This window comes from Neoarius graeffei, chromosome 13 (genome assembly GCF_027579695.1).
Source record: "Neoarius graeffei isolate fNeoGra1 chromosome 13, fNeoGra1.pri, whole genome shotgun sequence".
In the NCBI taxonomy this organism is placed as follows: Eukaryota; Metazoa; Chordata; class Actinopteri; order Siluriformes; family Ariidae; genus Neoarius; species Neoarius graeffei.
This window is the reverse complement of record NC_083581.1, coordinates 45,580,266-45,605,709: the sequence shown is the minus strand read 5'-3', so window position 1 is coordinate 45,605,709 and position 25,444 is coordinate 45,580,266. Positions and strand designations below refer to the sequence as shown.

At 38.9% G+C, this 25,444-nt stretch overlaps 1 protein-coding gene across 1 annotated transcript; it reads right to left on the bottom strand.

The window, feature by feature from the left end:
• Positions 1 to 314: 314 nt before the first annotated feature.
• Positions 315 to 18,863, bottom strand: txk (TXK tyrosine kinase). The gene is made up of 15 exons (XM_060937834.1): positions 18,660 to 18,863; positions 17,617 to 17,665; positions 17,413 to 17,476; positions 15,282 to 15,469; positions 15,102 to 15,161; positions 14,950 to 15,004; positions 14,476 to 14,555; positions 12,902 to 13,029; positions 11,922 to 11,996; positions 11,585 to 11,756; positions 9,665 to 9,881; positions 3,997 to 4,061; positions 3,687 to 3,805; positions 2,938 to 3,095; positions 315 to 2,772 (listed from the first exon to the last, which is right to left on the bottom strand). The coding sequence occupies exons 1-15, from the start codon at positions 18,670 to 18,672 to the stop codon at positions 2,698 to 2,700; spliced, it is 1,518 nt and encodes a 505-aa protein (XP_060793817.1). The 5' UTR covers positions 18,673 to 18,863; the 3' UTR covers positions 315 to 2,697.
• Between the last annotated feature and the right edge of the window lie 6,581 nt (positions 18,864 to 25,444).

Sequence of the window (25,444 nt, the reverse complement as noted above, 5' to 3'; positions counted from 1 at the left end):
CATCCCAACTTTTCTGTAAATGGGGTTCGTAAATTCTAATAGTGCAATAATAATAATAATAATAATAATAATAATAGTTAGATTGATTGAAGGATAGGTAGATAAGCCAATATGAGCGTGATTTTCTATAGATGATGAACTTTGAACAGATGTTAAAGGAAGTGCAGCTCAGCTTCAGATAATGAGTCATTTCAGTGATTTCTAATGAAACTGTCATTCAGGTTCAAGGAGAGCCAAACACTGAAAGAACAGGAAGTGCTTACTAAAAAAAAAAAAAACAAGACGTGCTTAGTGATGCCCGAGTGCATGATGAGTTGTTTTTAAGTCTTTTTATTACAAAAATATATCGATACACATTAATCTTCTAACATTTTGACATTCATATGATCTAGTTATTACTGGACATTTCAGAGCAGTGTGTGTAGTTGTGTGTGTGTTCCAGTGATTTTTATATGAGTATACTCATTGACTGTAGAAAACAGTGACAGTGGACAGAGTATTGTCTCTAAACAGTGAAGCCACCACAGGTCTTGTGCTCCTGCTGGCTGGCTGCAGGACCATGTTTAGAAGTGCTCATCCCCATGAGTTTCAACGTGCTTTAGCCCGTTCTACAGGGTCGCAGGCAAGCTGGAGCCTATCCCAGCTGACTACGGGCGAAGGGCAGGGTACACCCTGGACGAGTCGCCAGGTCATCACAGGGCTGACACATAGACACAGACAACCATTCACACTCACATTCACACCTACGGTCAATTTAGAGTCACTAGTTAACCTAACCTGCATGTCTTTGGACTGTGGGGGAAACCGGAGCACCCGGAGGAAACCCACGCGGACACGGGGAGAACATGCAAACTCCGCACAGAAAGGCCCTTGCCGGCCACGAGGCTCGAACCTGGACCTTCTTGCTGAGAGGCGACAGCGCTAACCACTACACCACCGTGACGCCCTAAATAACACACACACATATATATATATATATATATATATATATATATTTTTTTTTTTTTACAAATTTTATTATCAATGTCAGTTTTACTTAATAGTGTGTGCCTACATGCAATCTGAATTATTTAAACAACATTTCCACCAACTGACTCTCATTCAACAGTGAATTTCCACCGACAGACTCGGATCATTTCTCTTCTTGGGCGCTCGGCAAAGTGCCCCAGAAGTGCAGCGAAATAGCCAATCATGTATGGTTGCTAGGGAAAAATAATAAATATTTGGCCAATCAGCATCGCCGAATTTAATGGTTTTGGGGCGCTGGAAATTTTGCCCCTGCTACAGAAAATGTAGCTCTCTCTCTCTCTCTCTCCTAGACGCAGCCGTATTAGTGAAATATCTCCAGGTGAAAATATCTCAGCTCTGGAGAGATGTGATAAAGAGAATTTGAGAATGTGCCCATATTCATCTGATCATTTATACCACTGGGAGAAAGGGGCAGACCTACGAAGGAAGTGGGTGAACCTGACTTCGATTCCCGTCTCTACCGCGCAGACTCTGGCTCCAAATTTGACAACATGGTGGTGGAATTTTGGCTTCATTTCTATATGGGAGGCGATGGAACCTCTGTATAGAAGGTGATGTTTTCTACAGTTGATGAGTTGACTTTGTAACAGGGGTTTAAAAGTAAAGTCCAAAATGTCTCTGTGGCCCCCTAGTGGCTGGCTGCAGAACATTATTTAACTCCACTTATTCCCATGTTAATGAACAGAAAATAAGCCAAACTTCCATTTTAATTTACATCTCCACAAATTATTTTTGGGAATAGTGTTCTGTAATTTCAGTTCAGTCGATATCTCCCCCAATATTTCTCCTTTTGATAAGTTAATTTTATAGGAGTTATTTGATAACTAAAAGTGTGTATTTAATGAGGTGATTGACAGTTTAAATTTGGGCTAGAAATGAAAGTGGAGCCTCATGAACGCACACACACTTTCCAACACACACCTGAAGCTCTGACTGAAGTCCAGCCAATTTCAGTTAACATCTTATAAACTTTGTAGATTTACAGTATTGATAACTTTGACAGTTCTGTAGCAGAGTCATGTTTTGTTCTGTAGTAAACTGTTCTAACAGACCCTGAGCTAACATTAGCAACATTTTATTGCAAGATAATTTACTGTATGACCCTAGCTTACACTCGAAGAGGTTTGAAAAGTTTCGTCAATCTTTCCTTTTTAAAAGAATTCCACCAACTGAATGAGCAGAGAATAAAAGCAATTTTCTTTCTTTAAAAGTACGTTGAATATAAATGTTGACTGCTGTTTATATTTTCAGTTGGTACCTTATGTTTGTTACTTGTACTTACATGACTTGGATTAAAATGATGAATAATGTCAGCTAGATAGCAAATAGTAGCTCAGTCAGTCATGCCTGACAATGGTGAAATTCATATAACTACACTTTAGAATTTTACGTATTAATTAATAAAGCTGTATTCATCATTTTGAGGTAGCTGATGTTCATGGATATGAACACGTACTGTGATCAGCAGTGTGGGCTGTATCTCATGCTCATTCTCTGGCTTCAATTTTTGCAAGATGGTGACTTTCATTTCAACCAAAAAATGGATGCAAACCCACGCAACGGGAGTGAATGTCACCATGCTGTTCACTCATATACACTGTCACTGGTGTGTAGTTGTGGTGTGTTGTTGTACAGTTTGTGCTGTTGTTGTTGTTGCTGTTGTCTTGTCTAGAGCGTGAACTCCTCACCGATGTCTTTAATGCTCTGCAGCAGTTGGGAGAACGAGGGCCGACCCTGAGGCCGCTGAAAACACACACACACACACACACACACACACACACACACACACACACACACACACACACACACACACACAGAGTGCTCATTACTACAATGATTATATAATTATAGAATGATTATATAAACTAGTTGTTAGATGTGTGTGTGTGTGTGTGTGTGTGTGTGTACCTCATGCCAGCAGTCATACATAATGTTGTAGATGTTTGTTGGTGCTTTGTGTGGTTTGTACAGTCGCACTCCCTGTGTCACCTCATCCACAACATCAGCATTTGGCCGGTTCCCAAATGGAGTGCGTCCTTCAGAGAACACTTCCCACATTAACACACCTACACACACACACACACACACACACACACACACACACACACACACACACACACACACACACACAAAACCCTCAGATAATTTATATTAATGAGCTTGTTCTAATGTTATTGTTTCTATAGTAAAAGCTCATTCACAGAGATGCTAAACTAATGATAAACAGATTAAAAATGCATGTAAATCGTTGATGTGGTGAAGCTTTCATGAGGTTAAGGACATCTTCAGGACAAGAGAAGTTTACACTTTCTCAGTAACATGACAAGCTGCAGTTTTTTTGCCTTAGTAAATTAAATCGAGAGAAAGAAAGAGAGCCTGTTGAGGGAATGACTGATTATAGCTGCTATAAGATAAGGAACAACAGGAAAGTATGATGTGCTGTTTTATTCATAAATATTAAATTGCAATTGTAATAATTTCCAGAAAAAAATAGCAGTTGTTGTGGGCAGAGTTTTTTTTTTCCCTACGCTTTCACAGCAACTGTTTTTTTTCCTTGCACAACTGATGATTTCTATTTCTCTGAAAACATTTGATTTGGAATTGTGTGTGTGTGTGTGTGTGTGTGTGTGTGTGTGTGTGTGTGTGTGTGTGTGTACCAAAGGACCAGACATCAGATTTGCTGCTGAACTTATTGTAGTGCAAAACTTCAGGTGGAGACCATTTCACTGGGAACCTGGATCCCAGTGAGCTTGTGTACTGATCATCCAACACATACCTGCAAAACACACACACACACACACACACACACACACACACACACACACATGAATTATTGTGTCCACCTGCAGCAAATATTTTTTAATTCACCTGTTTGTAAATAAAACAAAGACATTTAATACATTTTCAATGAAGATTTTTTTTGTGTGTGTGTGCACATGTGCAGCTGTTTTAATGAACATGTCTGACCTTGCCATGCCGAAATCACACACTTTGACCACATTCTTCTCATTCACCATGCAGTTCCTTGCAGCCTGGCGGAATAGAAACACACATATTATATATATATATATATATATATATATATATATATATATATATATATACAGAGGTGATTATAGGAAATTGTGCATGCTGGTCAAACTATGTCTTGATAATCACCTCAAGCAACTTGGCAAAATGGCGGCTAAGCATTTCATCACTGTAAGCGAGGAAGAATTAGAAATTATGAAAGAAAATGCTGTTCCTAAAAACACTAAAGATGCTACAAAATTTGGGCTAAAACTATTCAAGGATAAGGTGGAATCGTGATTTATTTTATTTATTTCCAAACAAAATATTTTATGCGACTCGGCATAGATCAGTGACACAAGTCTGCACGCATTACGGTGACGTGCTGTTTTTGAAGTTTGAAATAAATTATTTTTTAAAATATGATTTAAAAAAAATTATTTCTCACATAATCTTCTGTGTATTGATACTAAAACAATTATCCACCTCACACTCCGTGAATATCGGTGAATAATAACCTTGACTTTGTCTCAGTCATTATTCACCAATATTCACCTCGCCTTCAGCAAATAATTGTTAAGTATGTGGAGCCATGTGTCTGTTTTCTGTAGCTGATGAGTGGACGTTGTAATAGTGGTTTATTATTGCCCGTTATTGGCATGATGTTCATGTCCCTGTATGTAAACTTCTGACTACAACTCTCTTTCTCGCTTTTTTCTCTCTCTCTCTCTGTATATATATATATATATATATATATATATATATATATATATATATATATATATATATCAGGGCTTTACATTAACTTTTTTGCTCACCGGCCACTGTGGCTAGTGGTTTTCCCGAGTCACTAGCCATTCAGCCTTTTCGCTAGCCACAATTTTGTTGCCAGGAAATCGCAGTTTTTTCTTCACCATGATACATTAAAGTTCGGAAGATCTAGACTTAATTATGAATGGCAGCGTATAATGTATCTCTACAGTAGCACTCAAATATTCAGTGCTCTTAAGGTAGCTCCCTATATGAAAACATGCAACCAATTCAGACAAAAATATAAACAGAGTATTCTGTATGGGCGGCACGGTGGTGTAGTGGTTAGCGCTGTCGCCTCACAGCAAGAAGGCCCGGGTTTGAGCCCCGTGGCCGGCGAGGGCCTTTCTGTGTGGAGTTTGCATGTTCTCCCCGTGTCCGCGTGGGTTTCCTCCGGGTGCTCCGGTTTCCCCCACACTCCAAAGACATGTGGGTTAGGTTAACTGGTGACTCTAAATTGACCGTAGGTGTGAATGTGAGTGTGAATGGTTGTCTGTGTCTATGTGTCAGCCCTGTGATGACCTGGTGACTTGTCCAGGGTGTACCCCGCCTCTCGCCCGTAGTCAGCTGGGATAGGCTCCAGCTTGCCTGCGACCCTGTAGAAGGATAAAGCGGCTAGAGATGATGAGATGAGAGAGTATTCTGTTTATTGAACTCAAATTCAAACCCCTTACAATATGAAATATCGTATAATATGAAAAATAACATTCAGTACAATTGAACTGATTCTAATATTAAAAGTCCAATTCAAAACATTTATCATTGAAAAACATTTGATGTTTTGATATGCAAGTATTATGTGTATTATCAAGTATTATTATGTATATTATGTATTATCTATTAATAGTGTGTGTGTGTGTGTGTGTGTGTGTGTGTGTGTAGAGAGAGACATTAAATGTCCTCATTACATTCATCATCAGATGAGTCTGAATGGTCCATGAAAAATGGCCTTTGTGACCTGAGGCTTCCAGCATGCCGTAAGTTGATAGCTGGGGCGGGATCAACTTCTTTCCAATCGCGTGAATGTTTCTAAACAGCAGCTCCATCCTCTCCAGCTCAGCCAACTTCATGACAGCCAGAGACTTGAAAGCAATGCTGTCCTGTAGTGAACCAGCCGTCTTCGCCAGTTTTGATGTTATAGTACCGATGTGTGCATTTGACTTTTCATGGTCCTTTATAGTTTCGAGTTTAAAATTACTGGTGCCTGTCTTTGACAGACTTTCTACAGTCTTCGCAGTACATGGTATTTTCGGTTTTGCTATGAACTAGCCAATCTCTCCCGAACTTCCATTTGTCATTGAACTGTCTTATCTTCCTATTAGCGTCTTGTTCATCTCCATGGCCGTAGCCAGCTATGAGGCCCTCGAGGTCCGGACCTCGGTCATTTTTAAGAGCTGAAAATATATTTGTACGCTAAATACAACACTGATTCCAAAAAAGTTGGGACAAAGTACAAATTGTAAATAAAAAATGGAATGCAATAATTTACAAATCTCAAAAACTGATATTGTATTCACAATAGAACATAGACAACATATCAAATGTCGAAAGTGAGACATTTTGAAATTTCATGCCAAATATTGGCTCATTTGAAATTTCATGACAGCAACACATCTCAAAAAAGTTGGGACAGGGGCAATAAGAGGCTGGAAAAGTTAAAGGTACAAAAAAGGAACAGCTGGAGGACCAAATTGCAACTCATTAGGTCAATTGGTAATAGGTGATTAACATGACTGGGTATAAAAAGAGCATCTTGGAGTGGCAGCAGCTCTCAGAAGTAAAGATGGGAAGAGGATCACCAATCCCCCTAATTCTGCACCGACAAATAGTGGAGCAATATCAGAAAGGAGTCCGACAGTGTGAAATTGCAAAGAGTTTGAACATATCATCATCTACAGTGCATAATATCATCAAAAGATTCAGAGAATCTGGAAGAATCTCTGTGCGTAAGGGTCAAGGCCGGAAAACCATACTGGGTGCCCGTGATCTTTGGGCCCTTAGACGGCACTGCATCACATACAGGCATGTTTCTGTATTGGAAATCACAAAATGGGCTCAGGAATATTTCCAGAGAACATTATCTGTGAACACAATTCACCGTGCCATCCGCCGTTGCCAGCTAAAACTCTATAGTTCAAAGAAGAAGCTGTATCTAAACATGATCCAGAAGCACAGATGTCTTCTCTGGGCCAAGGCTCATTTAAAATGGACTGTGGCAAAGTGGAAAACTGTTCTGTGGTCAGACGAATCAAAATTTGAAGTTCTTTATGGAAATCAGGGACGCCGTGTCATTCAGACTAAAGAGGAAAAGGACGACCCAAGTTGTTATCAGTGCTCAGTTCAGAAGCCTGCATCTCTGATGGTATGGGGTTGCATTAGTGCATGTGGCATGGGCAGCTTACACATCTGGAAAGACACCATCAATGCTGAAAGGTATATCCAGGTTCTAGAGCAACATATGCTCTCATCCAGACGACGTCTCTTTCAGGGAAGACCTTGCATTTTCCAGCATGACAATGCCAAACCACATACTGCATCAATTACAGCATCATGGCTGTGTAGAAGAAGGGTCTGGGTACTGAACTGGCCAGCCTGCAGTCCAGATCTTTCACCCATAGAAAACATTTGGCGCATTATAAAACGGAAGATACGACAAAAAAGACCTAAGACAGTTGAACAACTAGAATCCTACATTAGACAAGAATGGGTTAATATTCCTATCCCTAAACTTGAGCAACTTGTCTCCTCAGTCCCCAGACGTTTACAGACTGTTATAAAGAGAAAAGGGGATGTCTCACAGTGGTAAACACGGCCTTGTCCCAACTTTTTTGAGATGTGTTGTTGTCATGAAATTTAAAATCACCTAATTTTTCTCTTTAAATGATACATTTTCTCAGTTTAAACATTTGATATGTCATCTATGTTCTATTCTGAATAAAATATGAAATTTTGAAACTTCCACATCATTGCATTCCGTTTTTATTTACAATTTGTACTTTGTCCCAACGTTTTTGGAATCGGGGTTGTATTCAACTGGATAAAAAAAAAGAATAACATTAAAACTTCTCTGTAAAAAGTGCATTGTTAATTATGTTAAATGTCTTCTGTGTGTGTTTGGTGCGTGCAGCTCTGAGACCAAGAACTCAAAAGCGAATGAGCGCGCGACTCGGGGGAGGAACGCAGTGCAGGAGACACGGGGTTTCCATGGCAACCATCAGCACACTTTCATGAAGCTGTTCAATTTACATTTTCAAAGCGGTGCAGTTGTAGCCTGCCTTGTTTGTGATTTTAAAAATAAATCATTCGATAAGCCAAAGCAATAGAGTGGAAAGTTTCAACTTATGTTTGCCTTGGATAACTTTGCCTAAAACATGGTGGTGTATACTGATTTTTTTCCAGAATTTTTTTTTTTGTGTGTAGGTGTAACGGATGCCAGATTGTTAATGCAACTTAGTTGCATAGGCTATATGGTTAGGATATTTTTTGTCCTCATTGCTTGGGCCAGATCAAACCATTAAACAAGCTTAAATTATTCTTACTCTTGCCACATAAATTATTTTTTTTTTCAAAACTGATGATATTCAGTTCAAACACTATTAAAAGTAATTTCAGCAATAGATCTCTTGTGTGGCGTGTAATTCACCCCACTCATTTAAATATGTCGAAAAGTTTTCGGCGCGCGCTTTGCGCATCACGGACCTCAGTGATTTTAAAATGCTGCTCTGGCCCTGATCATCTCTGCCCCTTTTTTCCTGAGCAGCAGGGTTTGAAACTCCAGCTATATGCCGCCACATAGTGCGCTTATCAGTCGTCAGAAACTTTGTTGCTTCGTTCATTAACCGCAGGTTACCGTATCACTGATTTTATCTGAGATGTTAACAAACGTTCTAAACAATTCTAACATGTTGTCAGAATGTTTATGCAGGTGCTCATGGGAGTTGTAGGCACGTAATATTACATTGCAATGCGTTTATTATATCAGATGCCTTCAGAGAAAACTGCAATTAAAATATATTGTCATACCACAGAATAAACCACCCGCCAAAGTGGCTACTGGGACTTAAGGCATTACCCGTCAAAGTCGAATTTTACCCACATTTGGCGGGTGCTAATGTAAAGCCCTGATATATATATATATATATATATATATATATATATATATATATATATATATATATATATAAACACACACACTGTATACCGTATACTGTATATGCAGTCGCAGTCAAGTTTGGACACACCTTTTAATTCAAAATTTTTTAAATTGTTATTAGTTAAAAGTAAATTAATTAAAGTAATGATGGAAATCGTTTCTCTTTTTCTCTTAGTTGAGCAGTTCTTGACATGGATTACTACAGGTGTAGGGCTATTTACTGTATTGTTATTATTTACTATTTACTGTTTGATCTCAAACACATTAAGAAGGCAATAAATTCCACTAATTAACTTTTGATGAGGCACAGCTGTTAATTGAAAAGCATTCCAGGTGACTACCTAATGAAGCTGGTTAAAATAATGACAATCGTGTGTAAAGTATCATCAAGGTAAACAGTGGCTACTTTGAAGAATCTAAAATATGAAACACATTTTTTTTACCCTTTTTTGTTTACTGCATAATTCTGTATATGTTCCAGATGTTATTTCATAATTTTGGTGTGTTCAGTATTGTTCGACAATGTAGAAAATAATCAAAATACAGAAAAACCTAGGAATCAGTAGGGGTGTCCAAACTTTTGACTGGGACTGAATACAGTATCAGTCCTCATAAAATTATGTTTTATTAATAATAATAATAATAATAATAAGTGGTGTGTACCAGATCTCTGTGTATGAAATTGTTGTGCTCGAGGTACTGCATGCCCTCACACACGTCCTGGCACATGGCCAACAGCTGCACACACTCCAGACTGTTGCCATGCTGACGCAGTATCTGCAACAGACTGCCCTTCTCCATGAACTCGAGAACAATGTAGATCGGATGCTGCTTTGTACACACACCATAGATCTGGACCAGCTTAGGGTGACACAGCCTCCTACACACACACACACACACACACGCACACACACACACACTTCCATTGTAATAATTATTAACACAGTGAATTAATGCTATGCTACACCTAAATCTAATGATCAACTTAGCCAAAGTAACCAAAAGTTTTTTAAACGTTTGAAAAAAGTTTTTTTTTAATTTATCCTCCTGGGGACCAGCTACATTTCTAACCAAAACTATCAGATATTCCTTTCCTTGTGGGGATATTTTGGTTCCCAACCATGTCTTAAACCATGTCTTTACACTACAATTTGCATTGTATTCAAATTCACAGATCTTGTACATTTCACTCACATGTTTATATTTAGATTAATACACTAATGATACACACAATATCACACTAGTTTACATGAAAAGTTCATTTTCTAGGATGATCCTGTTATCAGTTGTTTAAAACTGGCATTACACAGAGAATTCCCAAGCATTCCAAGTTATTAGATTCTAAGAAATTATTTGTCAGTAGACACTTCCGTTTTCTAAATAAAAAAAAAAAAAACTGCCCCAGAGGAGTGGGGGTGTGGTTTTCTCAGAAATGTTGGGGTTTTTTTTAACAAAAGGAAAATAACTACATCATACAAATTAAGATTTTTTTTAAGTGCATCTTTAAAATATCTCTATTTAGGTACATTCATTACCTTCATAACCTATTTTAACTCATGATAATTAAAGTTATTTACATTTTCCAGGAAAAAAAAGATTATGTAAAATTTCCTTATTTCTGAAGCTTGTAGTAAAATTGCCACAATTTTCACTTTCTGATCATTTAGTTTACATAGTAACAGAAAGTGTTTCTCACATCTTGTATGTGACCTGTTAGGATTCAGGAATATTGTGGATACAACATAGAAAAAAGGAAAAATTGCAGGGTTATATTTTACATTGACATCAGTATTTAATATGTTTAATATCACAAATATTATTAGTTATAGTGTGGTGTTTTTTTTTAATTATAGGACACAGGACCGTACATACACTAAAATATACGGTATAGTATATATATATGTGAGTACGTAATACTAATTTTCTACACCTAGTTGTAAATCTGACCCTGACCTTAACCTCGGAAATAAATAATTTTACTATTTATGCTGTAAACATACTGCCTTTTTTAAATTAAAAATGCACTTCATGTTGTCAGGATTATCATGTTTTTTATCATGACATCTGTCTCTCTCTCACACACACACACACACACACACACACACACACACACACACACACACACACACTACACTACACTTAAATTTCAGCTCTGTAAGTATGTCTGTGTCAACCCACTACAGGAAATGACGTTCCTCTTTTTTAGAACTGTAGACCCCCCACACAGGAAGTGGCTTAGTTGGTGTGTGTGTGTGTGTGTGTGTGTGTGTGTTTGATACAGAGATAGAGTGAGAGAAAAGAGAAAGCGTTCTCACACCAACACTCAGGATGCTGTCTGTCATTTTCTCTATCTCAGTCAGGTCTCTTCACATCTTTCTGCCCCCTCGCTCACTACAGTTCCCATCAGGCACACTAAACTTTCCATTGTGTGTGTTTTTTCCTTTATATGTTAATGCCAAACTAAGTTCAGTTTAAATTTACGGACATGCAAACTTCACACATTTGTAATGGTTTGCATCATAATTTCCTACTCTGTGTGTGTGTGTGTGCGCGCATGTGTGTGTGTGTGTCTGTCTGTCTCACATCATCACTTTGGCTTCCTCTATAAAGTCCTCTTCACTCATTGCTCCCTCTTTGATGGCTTTAATGGCCACTGTGTGCTGTGCTCTCCATTTTCCCAGTCGCACCACTCCGAATTCTCCACTGCCGAGTTCCTTCATGAAAGTCAGCTCACTCGGGTCTATCTCCCACTTGTCTACACACACACACACACACACACACACACACACACACACACACACACACATATCATTACTGTATTGATTTCTATTTCTTACACACAGTTTTATCACAGTTACTATGCCCTGTAGTGTTATGACTAATATACAAATATAGTGGTGAGTGTGTGTGTGTTTATTACCTGAGCTAAATCCCGCAGTAGTAGGGATACACTGTTCCATTGGACCAACAGGATAACGCAACCTTGTTACAAGACCTGTCCATTACAATGAGAAAAAAAGAAAATAATTCAAACTCAAAATAAAAGTAGATTTATAGCACAGTGTGGCTGAATTCTCAAATCTGATTGGTTCTGGCTTTGACAAAAATTGTAGGTTTATATTAATATGCTCTTTCTAATATGTTGTCATGTTTAGAGTAACAACTCGTTCATAGGGACGTATACAGCGGACGTGCCACATAAAGTAAGACTAATAATAAGATTAAAAGATTCTTCAGATATTCAGAGAGAGAGAGAGAGAGAGAGAGAGAGAGACCTTTTACACAGCCTGTTCAAGGCAGGAATCTTACAGTTTTATTCCCCCTCATGTTCTGTATAAAATGTCCAAATGTGGAACGCAGGTCTGTGTTGTTCTGCCTCTGAACTGGAACGACTGCTAGAGGCAGGATCGATGTCTGTGTAAAAGGGACAACCAGCACTGCGGAACAGGGGTGTGATGTTTTTGACTTTGACATTCGTTTTTGACATTTTTCTTTCTGAAACCAGTGCAAACATCTCCATCTATGGTGTCTAAAGGCCAGTTTATACTTCTGTGTCAAATCTTTGCCATAGGGTACCCTACACTATAGCCTGACGTGCACCTCTCCAGAAATTTAACTACACATGTGGTGCCACAGACTACAACAACTGTGATTGGTCAGTCCGCTTGGTAGCATCGGAGAAATTAGATTACTGAATAAAAGAGCTGAATCAATAGTGGAGTTCAAATAAAATAATTCAATAGAAGACTGTTACAGATAGAATAGTCTGGAATATGAACTAAATTATAGAATAGAAAATTAAAACTAAATAAGTTAAAGAACAGCCTAGAATGTATAATAGAACCCAGTATTCAATAGAATATAAATATAACGTAAATGATAGAGTAGAAGTGTTGTTACCTGCAGCATTGTGTTTGTGGTAATTAATCATCTCAGGAATGGAGCTGAAGGTGTAATTCTCAGCCAGAAAGAACTTTCCTGCTTCTGTCTGCTTTATCTGATAATGTTTCACATCGCCCAGGCTCTCTCTAATCAATCAATCATTCAATCAATCAGCCAATCAGTGAGTCAGTCAATCAATCATAAAAGCAACTTTTTATACAGTTGAAGTTTCCATTCAATCATCATGGACATGAATGTCATGGGAATACTGGGCTTCCAATGAACTTCTTTAGCTGTTCTTTTTCTGTGGCAGAAAGATTGTACATCTTTAATCCAAAAAAATTGGTTCACAAGTTTTCATTTATTTTGGGTTTCCTGAAATCAGCACACGGTCAAAATTATACATACAGTGTCATAAATATAAATATAGCACACCTAATATTTGGTTAAATGTCCCATAACACGTTTCACCTTGACCTGATACTTTTGTTAGCCATCAACAAGCTTCTGGCAAAATTCTGGTTGGATATTTGGCAACTCTTTTTGGCAGAATCGGTCAAGTTCAGTTAAATTTGGTGGTTTCCTGGCACAGACCCAACTTTTAAGCCCAGTCCACATATTTTCAGTCACGTTGAGGTCAGGACTTTGAGAAGGCCATTCCAAAAGCTTAATGTTAACCTGCGTTATCCATTCCATAACCAGCTTTGATGTGTTTGGGATCACTGACCATAAAACTTTCCTCCAGAAGGCTTTTTCTTTGTCCATGTGGTAAGCTACAAACATTAGTTGAGCTTGGAGGTGTCGATTTTGGAGCAGGGGCTTCTTTCTTGACAGCAGCCTCTTTGCTCACGACAGTGTAAAGTTTGCTTGACCATTGACAGTAGTGACACTGGTGTTTCAGCAGCTTTCAGTTCATGGCAGGTCTGTGCCTTGGTGGTTCATGGGCTGTTCTAACCAACCGAATCAATTTCCTCTCAGCTGAGGGTGACAGCTTGGGTCCTCTTCCAGATTTTGGCAAAGTGGCTACACCTCCTTTTAACTTTTAACCTGTATTTGTTAAACAAACCCTTTTTATGTTGGCACAGAAAATGTTACCAGCTGTAGTCAATCACGATCACTAACAGGAAGTTAAGAGGCCTTGGCCTTGGCAAATTAAAAGACATTTTGGAACATTCAGCATGAGTGAATTAATAATTTAATTGGTTGTATATATAATTTTAACCTTGTGTTGATTTCAGGAAACCCAAAATAAATTAAAACTTGTGCACTAAATTATTTTTTTAATGAAAGATGTACATTGTACAGTCATTCTACCACAGAAAAAGAACAGCTCAAAGAAATTATTGAAAGGCCAATATTGTCATCATGTCCATGATGAGTGAATGTAAACTTTTGACTGCAACTGTAGCTCACCCACATTCTGCCTCATCAATCAGTTGACCAACTGATAAATCAATAATCAATCATTAATCAGTTAATTGTAATTATTAATAATCAGTTAATTATTCAATCAACTTATCCAATCAGAACACACTGGACTGCTCTCATCCAATCAGAACACAGTGATATTAGTGAATGGAGAGATACTTTACCTTTTGGCCTTACTATAGACTGACACCGTGTAGCGATTTGGCTGGCTGGACTCTCTTACAATGAAACCACCATTTTTATCCTGAAACACACACACACACACACACACACACACACACACACACACACACACACACACACACACACGGGCGTTTCAGAGTGGTGAAACAATAAACTGAAGTTTCCAACATTTCCGCTTCACCCATATAAACTTCCCATTATGTTGTGCTCAAATAAATACTTCTTTTTACACTTATACCATGAGTCAGACTGCAGCAATGCATTGTGGGTAAACAGAGCTGTTGAAGTCTACAGTTCAGAGAACTGTGCAGTGAAGATGGATAGATGGGTACGTTGAGATTTATGGTAAGATGGATGAATAGATGAATGGATGGACAGATGGACAGATGGATGACTATGGATAATTGAATGGATGGATGGATGGATGGATGGATGGGTGGATAAATTCCACTCACCTCCTGTCTCAGCATATTTTCAGCTTCAGACCTGTTAATGTTCTTGCAGTACCATCTGTAAGACCAGAGACATGCTTAAAGTGTGTGTGTGTGTGTGTGTGTGTGTGTGTGTGTGTGTGTGTGTGTGTGTGTGTGTGTGTGTCCTTACTTACTCATTAGCCTCTATGTTGTGTTTCTCCGTGACATAGTTACTTGGGATGAACCCTTTATTCCTAAGACACAAAGAGAAATTACAGTCATCAACTGAGACACACACACACGCGTGCGCGCGCACACACACACACACACACACACACACACACACACACACACACACACACACACACACACACCCGCACTGGTCCTCTGCTCTCCACCACAGCTGGTCCTGTTTGTGGAGGATCCTGTATTCCTCTCCTCTCCTCAGGTTCAGGTCTGCACTTTCACATGCCATGAAATCGTACAGTGCTATGACTATCACCTGCTCCTCAGTGGCATCCACTGGAGGGGGTGGAGGGAGCTTCTTCATTGAGCGCTCCGGCTGGATGGAGGGAGGGATGATGGAGAGAAGAGGGTAATGGTGAGATCGAGGAAAATATGTTGTAAATATGTTTTAATATTCATCTCATCTCATTATCTAAAAATGTATTAGTGAAGAATGAATAGATGGATGGATTTTTGGATGGATACTTGGATGGATTGGATCAAAGGATTGTATGTATTTACATTTATTTTCAGATGGATGGCTGTTGGATAAATAGTTGGATGGATAGATGGATGGATATGTTTTGATTTATGGTGAGATGTTTGAGGTGGTGTAGGATAGATGCATGGACAGACAGATGGATAGTTGGGGAATAATTTTTATAACAGGAAGAGAAAAGAAGAGATTAGGGTGGAGCTAATTTTTAAAGTTATTAAATATGACCCTCTTACCACCTAATTTTATATATATATAAAATTCTGAGCCCTGTGATGACCTGGTGACTTGTCCAGGGTGTACCCCACCTTTCGCCCGTAGTCAGCTGGGATAGGCTCCAGCTTGCCTGCGACCCTGTAGAACAGGATAAAGCGGCTAGAGATAATGAGATGAGATGAGATGAGATGACATGAGATGAGATGAGATGAGATGAGATGAGATGAAGAAATCTAACCGGTAGCTCAATTAGCATGAAGTTTGGCAGCCAAGGCACAAAGTCCGCCACAAATAAGTACTGCTGTCATTAGAGGCATTATTCAATATAGGGCCTACAATAATACTACACTGGAATGGATTGGGGCAGCATTAAATATTATCAGCTTATTAAGGGTTTATTGCGGTGGTCACAATTTTTGGGAGGTGCGCGCAGAGCGTCTGCGAAGGGGGGGGGGCTACGCAGACGCCATCTGCAACGCCATCTGCGAGGACTGCGTTGTCAGCATAAATTGGCCTTAACATTATGGAGCTAACTAATCTAGCTGATCCCATCCCACAGTGCCTGACAATATAAGCTGAAAATATACGTAGGAAAAAAGCCTTTACTGGCCCTAGGTCTACCTATACCCATATTGAAGACACTTTTTTTGAGTACCTCTGAAGTCTGGATACAGAACTAGTGCATGGTAAATATGCCACATTGCTATAATTGTCAATGTATAAATAAACTATTTTGTTGAACAATATTTTTATTTACTTTATTGATAAAATATATCAAAAAGAAAGTACCAATAGGCTAAAAAAAAAGCCTGTAGAATGGGTACTTCTTTTGAATACGTGTCTGTGTGCAATTATCCGAATATGTTCTGCATCTGTAGTTCTGTACAATATATACAAATACAGAGCTGCCCAAGAACACGTGTCTAATTTTTCTAAAACTTACTATACACATACATGGAATAAAAGAAAAGAAAATGATATACATCATACATTAAACAAGAAGCCATCACAGTGAGCTTTATCACAGAAATGCAAAGGGGTAGAATTGTATACAAACTATATAATAATATAGTTTACAATTTGTACACAAATGTAAATAAAATAAATAAATATAAATGAACAACTGATGATATAGTACCGACTAGAATAGACATAAAATGGACAGTTGTAAAAAGAAAATAAATAAATTACTTTTGTAATCTTTGAGTTGACTGAGTTACTATTAAAATTTAAGCTATAATGCACAAACTTTGTCGATATGGTTTTTAGTATAAATTGAACATGTTCAGGGGGTAAGACCAAATAAAATGAATGAAAAGCTATTTTCTGTCATTTAAGCTCCACTCTAGAGGAGATGATAGATAAGATGGAGAGGAGGATAAAAAGAAAAGGTGGGGAGAAAAAGAAAGAAGAACAAAAGGAAAAAAGATAAGATTAAAATGAAGGAGAGGAAAGAGGAAGGACAGAATAAACACAGTTTAGGATATTATTGATTGCTAATAATTAAGTGACTTGGATGGATGGATGGATGGATGGATGGATGGATGGATGGATGGATAATTTCCTACTCTGCATGTGTAGGATGAAGATTTGTGTTCATCTCTAGAATTCAGATCCACACGTGTGCTGGTGCTGAGACAAAAATCAAATGAAAGAGAGGGAAAAAATACAAAACATACTGTATATGAATGAATAGATGGATGGGTAGACAGATGACAGGATGAATGGATGGATGGAAAGTAACTCTGTACATTATGAGGAGGTTCTCTTACCGGGACTCTACAGAACAACAACAGCAGAAGATGGAATAGATGGAATGACCTGATGAAGAACAGAGAGAGAGAAAATCATTAAGCTGATGTGCAAAATTATTGACCCCTTTGGTTTACTTTTCAATCTACAAAAACAGTTTCATTTTCATTTAGTTTTCTGACTAAAACTTGGTTAAAATGTTAATGTTAATATCACAGCAACCGAGACTCAGTGTGTCTTTATCAACGTGCTCAAAAGTTTGTACCCACCACATCATTAGGACAAAAAGTGCCTTTTGAGTCTAAAAATTTTCAAACCTCCGGCCGTATTCAAAGTCTGTGACTTCGGTCCAAAAGTTAAATGAATATTTACATGGAGAAATGTATTCACTTTAATTTAATTCATAATGCCAGTCCTAATTGAAATTAATAATTAATTCATAACTAATTCATAAATCAAATGACATTCTGTAGTTAGTTTGAGTGTATTTACAGCTAAAACGTAAAATTCAATATGATGTATTGTGGATACATGAACTTTCAGACAGTGGAGCTACAGTAATACTGCTCCTTTCTCGAGCTGTTATGACACAAGAAAAATGCACTTAAGTTTATGTTCAGAATCTGGCATATCTTCCCAATAGTCCAGAGTTACTTCTGTGGTCTGAATACAGATGAATGCAATTTCAGTATTAAATCCTCACTGCATGGTAATAACACCATCTCTGAATATGCTCATGTCTCATTTAATGCATGAAATGTTTTAAACAAACTTGTATACTTAAGTAGTCAAATGAAGGCGATAGAAGAGAGGAGATAGAGTGTTTAGTGAGACCTTTAACCAACAGCGAACCAGTATACTGTTTTATAATCAGTACAATACAGTGTATATGACACAAACACAAAAAAATTCCACACACATGTCTAGAACAAAATGCTCCATTAACACACTCCCTCATGCAAACTGTAGCTTAACATAAGGACGTGTAGCTTAACGTAAAGTACACACACACACACACACACACAAACAAAATGCTTACATTATAGAACATTTATATACTTACTGGACTCAATCATCCTAACTTAGCTGAAAGCTGCTCACGAGTGTGTGACAAAAATAACAAGTCATCTGTGTGTGTGTGTGTGTGTGTGTGTGCGTGCTAAAGGTGTAACTTTGTGTTTGTCTCTAGAGTTTGTATGTGTCAGATCTGAGGCCAAGATTTCAGCGGAACAGGATGATGCAGGATGCGCGCATACACACACACACACTCACTCACTCACTCACTCTGGGTTGAATCACACTGGGTATATGTCACACAGGATGTGAGATAGGAAGATGACAATTGAGCAAGACTGAGACAGAGGCAGACACACAAACACAAGTCTGCGAGCACACACACGCACACACACGCTCTCTCACCTTGAAAGACTCAGCTTTTGAGGTTAGTTGATAATTCCTTGTGCATGAATACAAATAGGTATCGCCCTCTCTTGGACTGATGGTGTAAATTGTGCTTGTAAACTGTTAAATTAAAGTTATTATTATTATTATTATTATTATTATTATTATTATTATTATTATTATTATAGAGAGACACACAGAAAAAAGACAGACACACAAACATAAGCATACACACTAGGGATGTAATGCAATGCCTTTATCTGTATCTTCATCTGTTTAGTAACAATATTTGTATCTGTTTTCATATACGGATTTAAAATGGAAGTGGGTGTGGTCTGTTGCCAGGCAGCAGGGTGTGTGATGGTTGCAAGTACCGTAGTTTCCTTTACTTTAACACATTCAACCAAATCCAGATCAATAGACAAAACCAGGGTCAGGAATCATGCAGGGATCTGGTGATATGCAAACAGGACAATAAATGGCAAAAGGCAGACTCGCAAACCAGGGAACAGAATGAGTATGTAAACCAGAAAGCAGATACAATTAATCAAAGTTTGGTTAATGACAGGTACAGGACACGAGTGCGTATGTCATAGTAAAACAGAGGCTGTGTGTGTGTGTGTGTGTGTGCGCGTGTGTGCACTTTACGTTAAGCTACACACACAAGTGCATCTCAAGCAATTAGAATATTATGAAAAAGTTAATATTTTCCATATTTAAGAAAGTGAAACCTTAATATATTCTAGACTGATTACACACAAACTAAAATGTTTCAAGCAGTTTTCTGTTTTAATTTTGGTAATTATGACCTCCAGCAAAAGAAATTTAAAAAAAAATTGTCAAAATATGAGAATATTTCATTTCAAGTTTGAGTAAAACAGTATAAATACCATGTATCTCTCAGTCTAGTTCAGTACACACAACCACAATCATGGAGAAGAATGCTGACTTGACAGTTGCCCAGAAGACAATCATTGACACCCTCCACCAAGATGGTAAGCCACAGAAGGTCATTGCTGAAAAGGCTGGCTGGAGAAGGTGCACAAGCAACGGGGATGACTGCAGCCTTGAGAGGATTGTCAAGAAAAGTCGATTCAAGAACTTGGAAAAACTTCACAAGGAGTGGACTGAGGCTGGTGTCAGTGCAACAAGAGCCATCACGCACAAATATTTTCAGGAAAGGGGCTACAACTGTCACATTCCTAATATCAAGCCACTCCTGAACAACATCAGAAGTATCTTACGTAGGCGAAGGAGAGAAAGAACTGAACTGTTGCTCAGTGGTCCAAAATCCTCTTTTCAGAAACATCTGAAAACTTTTCAGATGAAAGTCAATTTTGCATTTAATTTGGAAATCAAGGTCCTAGAGTCCGGAGGAAGAGTGGATAGGCACAGAATCCAAGGTGTTTGAAATCCAGTATGAAGTTTCTGCAGTCTGTGATGATTTGGGGTTACATGTCATCTGCTGGTGTTGGTCCACTGTGTTTTATCAAGCTCAAAGTCAATGTAGCCATCTACCAGGGGATTTTAGAGCACTTAATGCTTCCATCTGCTGACAAGCTTTAGGGAGATGCCTATTTCCTTTTCCAGTAGGGCTTAGCACCTGCCCACAGTGCCAAAACTACTACCAAATGGTTTGCTGACCATGATATAAATGTGCTTCATTGGCTAGCCAATTTTGTTATGGTGAAGTTTTCTTTTAGGAGACATTTATATAACATTGATGGAAGAGTCTTGAGTGTCAGTGCTTTGTAAAAGCCAGTAAATTTCCCAATATTGAAGTTAGTTTCTGTTCTCACTTCCATTATAGCAGCTATAAACAGTTGTTCCTTCACTAGCCTCTCATTTTTCTCTCCCTTGAAGTGATTAAGACAAAAAAAACATAGCTTGCCATGTTATCAAGAAAACTGCAAAGTGTAAAGTCTTCTGTACTGAAGACATTGCATAAGTATAAAAAAGCATGATGTGTCATTCATTAAAAGTCAAAATTAAAAACTGTAACTGTTGACAAATCTCTGTGGTATAACAGGAATAAGATCTCTGACATATAAATTAATTTAAAAAACTAATAAAAATACAAAAACTGCCTCAAAAACTTTATTTGCAATCTATATAGGCCTATTATCCAGCCATCCATTATCCGTAACTGCTTATCCTATGCAGGGTTGTGGGCAAGCTGGAGCCTATCCTAGCTGACTATGGGCGAGAGGCAGGGTACACCCTAGACAAATCACCATCATCGCAGGACTGACACATAGAGACAGACAACCATTCACACCTACGGTCAATTTAGAGACACCAATTAACCTAACCTGCATGTCTTTGGACTGTGGGGGAAATCAGAGCACCCGGATGAAACCCACGCAGACACAGGGAGAACATGCAAACTCCACACAGACAGGCCCCTGTTGGCCACTGGATTTGAACCCAGAACCTTCTTGTTGTGAGGCAACAGTGCTAACCACTACACCACCATGCCATCCTTGGCCTATTATTATTATTATTATTATTATTATTATTATAGCTTCAGTTGTAGTTAAAGGAATCCTGAAAGTCCAAGAAACATTTAATCCAGCGTCCCTATTTCCCATGTACTTGTCTACTATAAATCTGTGATGCACTCATGGTGCACCTGAGAGTCAAAATAGGGTCCTTTTAGCAACATTTCATTATAGTGAACATCATTTTTGGGAATATTTTCTGTTAATAACGATGGAGAACAATCATGTGAGAACCCCCAAAAACATGCACAATGAACATACAAGTTTATACAGGGGGCTGCAAAAGTAGGTATACAGTAATGAAAAAAAAATGTTCACACAAAATGTTAGTATTAAATGAAACCTAGCACCACTATTATAATACTGGTAATACTGGAATTATCCTTACTGTATACCTACTTTTGCAGCCCCCTGTAATAAATAAATAAATAAATAAATTTATATTCAGATATATGCTGCTCTGTGCACAGTGGTCGGTCTGTGTGAGCTATATGCCACAATAGTTTAATATATAGATTTAGGCACTGCCTAAAAGCGGAGCTCCATCTGTTTCTGGGTTGTAGAATTTTCTTATATCATAGCCAGTCTCTTTTGTTTTATTTCTTTACTGGCTAGCACTGGCCACTAGGCGGTGTGTATGACTGTAATTACTAACACTGACCACTAGGCGGTGTGTATGAATGGTAATTACTAACACTAACCACTAGGCGGTGTGTCTCATCTCTCATCTCATTATCTCTACACTGTAAAAAATGTCCGTAGAATTAACAGGGAATTTATGTAAAATCATGACATAAAAAAACTGTAAATACAAAAACAATGAAGCAGTGTGTACTTTACATCAATATACTGTAAAACTCCTCACCAAATACCACTGTTAATTTAACAGTAAGAATATGTTGAATTGATCATATTTTTTTGTAGAATTTACAAATTGTTGTAGTTTAAACACAGACAAACTGTAATACTAAAACAGAATGTGATAGTTAAAATTACATAATTGCCCTGTTAAAAAAAATACAAAAACGGCCACTGTCGTGGCTCAGTCGACTAAGGCGCCATACCGTGAATCTGGGGACCCGGGTTTGATTCTGACCCAAGGTCATTTCCCAGTCTCTCTCTAGCTCATTTCCTGTCTCTACACTGTCCTATTCAATAAAGGTGAAAAAAGCCCCCCCCCCCCCCAAAAAAAAAATATCTGTCTAGTAGATCATTGAAACCAGCATACAAAAATCCCGTTGTTCTTACGGAAAAAAACTGGCAGCTGGAGTCACCAGAAAAAATCCGTAAAATATACAGCAAAATGGTAATTGCTTTTACGGTACAGCTTGTACATTTTACAGTTAAATCCAGCATATAAAACACTGGACTTCTGTTATATTTGCTACTTTAAACTGTAAAATGTACATGCTGTGCTGTAAAAGCAATTACCGTTTTGCTGTATATTTTACGGATTTTTTCTGGTGACTCCAGCTGCCAGTGTTTTTCCGTAAAAACAACGGGATTTTTTTTACAGTGTAGCCGCTTTATCCTTCTACAGGGTCGCAGGCAAGCTGGAGCCTATCCCAGCTGACTATGGGCGAAAGGCGGGGTACACCCTGGACAAGTCGCCAGGTCATCACAGGACTGACACATAGACACAGACAACCATTCACACCTACGGTCAATTTAGAGTCACCAGTTAACCTAACCTGCATGTCTTTGGACTGAGGGGGAAACCGGAGCACCCGGAGGAAACCCACGCGGACACGGGGAGAACATGCAAACTCCACACAGAAAGGCCCTCGCCGGCCCCGGGGCTCGAACCCAGGACCTTCTTGCTGTGAGGCGACAGCGCTAACCACTACACCACCGTGCCGCCCTAGGCGGTGTGTATGACTGGTAATTACTAACACTGGCCACTAGGCGGTGTGTATGACTGGTAATTACTAACACTGGCCACTAGGCGGTGTGTATGAGTGGTGGTACACGTACACGGACAAACCACAAAAAATCGACTCGATGGGTTTACCATTTTTTCTTAGGTATGGTGCTCCGCTGGGAGATCTGCTAATATATGAAAACACTTTTGTTTGCAGGCGGCACAGTGGTGTAGTGATTAGCGGTGTCACCTCACAGCAAGAAGGTTCGGGTTCGAGCCCCATGGCCGACGAGGGCCTTTCTGTGCGGAGTTTGCATGTTCTCCCCGTGTCCGCGTGGGTTTCCTCCGGGTGCGGTTTCCCCCACAGTCCAAAGACATGCAGGTTAGGTTAACTGGTGACTCTAAATTGACCGTAGGTGTGAATGTGAGTGTGAATGGTTGTCTGTGTCTATGTGTCAGCCCTGTGATGACCTGGCGACTTGTCCAGGGTGTACCCCGCCTTTCGCCCGTAGTCAGCTGGGATAGGCTCCAGCTTGCCTGCGACCCTGTAGAACAGGATAAAGCAGCTAGAGATAATGAGATGAGATGAGACTTTTGTTTGCACAAGAATATGGTAGTTTTATTTTACAGCTCAGTGTATGGTAGTTTTATTTTACAGCTCAGGTTGGGCTACTGGAGAAACCAATGATGAGAAAAATGAATACTGCACCTTCTACTTGGTTCATGTTAATGAACTTCGTCTTTTGAGTTCTGTGAGCAGTGTTGCAGTTTCTGTGGATAATATCCACAGATTGCAGACGTATAACGCAAATCAGAAATATGCACCACTGTTAACTTGTTTCCCAAAAATATTGAAAACAAGAAGAAACATGCATGAACTTCTACTGTGAACTTTTACTATGACCCAACATTTTCAGCTAGTTTCAATTCTTTTTTGTGTGTTTTTTAGCTGAAATTGGGATGGGAATTTCAATAAAACCTGCAATCCCTCCCCAGAAGCTTCCATGAACTGTTCACTAAAGTTCTACATTTGTAAAAACCTCAACACACATGTGACTTTTTTGTTTTGTACTGTGGGTTCCACAGCTATTGTGAAGTTTGTACTAAGCTTTCTCAAACAATAACAACAACAACAACTAAAAGAATACTCCACCCACTGACCATATCTGTGTTTGTATTTATTTAGGATGTATTATGTGTTCAAGAATATATTTATTAAATGTAATATAAATGTAATAAATATATTAAATTTATATGTCCAATATGTGCAATAAACAATATACAATCTGAATAATGATTACATCATTAATACACACACACACACACACACACACACACACACACACGGCTGGATTAACTTCAGAATATACAGGATTGTGTTTTATAGGAGTGAGTGGGGTTAGCACTGTCACCTCACAGCAAGAAGGTTCTGAGTTCGAGCCCAGCAGCCAACGGGGGCCTTTCTGTATGGAGTTTGCATGTTCTCCCCATGTCCGCGTGGGTTTCCTCCGGGTGCTCCGGTTTCCCCCACAGTCCAAAGACATGCAGGTTAGGTTAACTGGTGACTCTAAATTGACCGTAGGTGTGAATGTGAGTGTGAATGGTTGTCTGTGTCTATGTGTCAGCCCTGTGATGACCTGGCGACTTGTCCAGGGTGTACCCCGCCTTTCGCCCGTAGTCAGCTGGGATAGGCTCCAGCTTGCCTGCGACCCTGTAGAACAGGATAAAGCGGCTAGAGATAATGAGATGAGATGAGATGTCCAATATGTGCAATAAACAATATACAATCTGAATAATGATTACATCATTAATACACACACACACACACACACACACACACACACACACACACACACACACACACACACACACACACAAGGCTGGATTAACTTCAGAATATACAGGATTGTGTTTTATAGGAGTGAGTGGGGTTAGCACTGTCACCTCACAGCAAGAAGGTTCTGAGTTCGAGCCCAGCAGCCAACGGGGGCCTTTCTGTATGGAGTTTGCATGTTCTCCCCGTGTCCGCGTGGGTTTCCTCCAGGTGCTCTGGTTTCCCCCACAGTCCAAAGACATGCAGGTTAG

Excerpts from the sequence above, each read along its gene's own strand:
- txk (XM_060937834.1), bottom strand. Across the intron at positions 14,556-14,949 it reads AAAATATGCTGAGACAGGAG|GATAAAAATGGTGGTTTCAT; the intron begins GTGAGTGGAATT and ends TGTGTGTTTCAG. Across the intron at positions 3,096-3,686 it reads ATCTGATGTCTGGTCCTTTG|GTGTGTTAATGTGGGAAGTG; the intron begins GTACACACACAC and ends GTGTGTGTGTAG.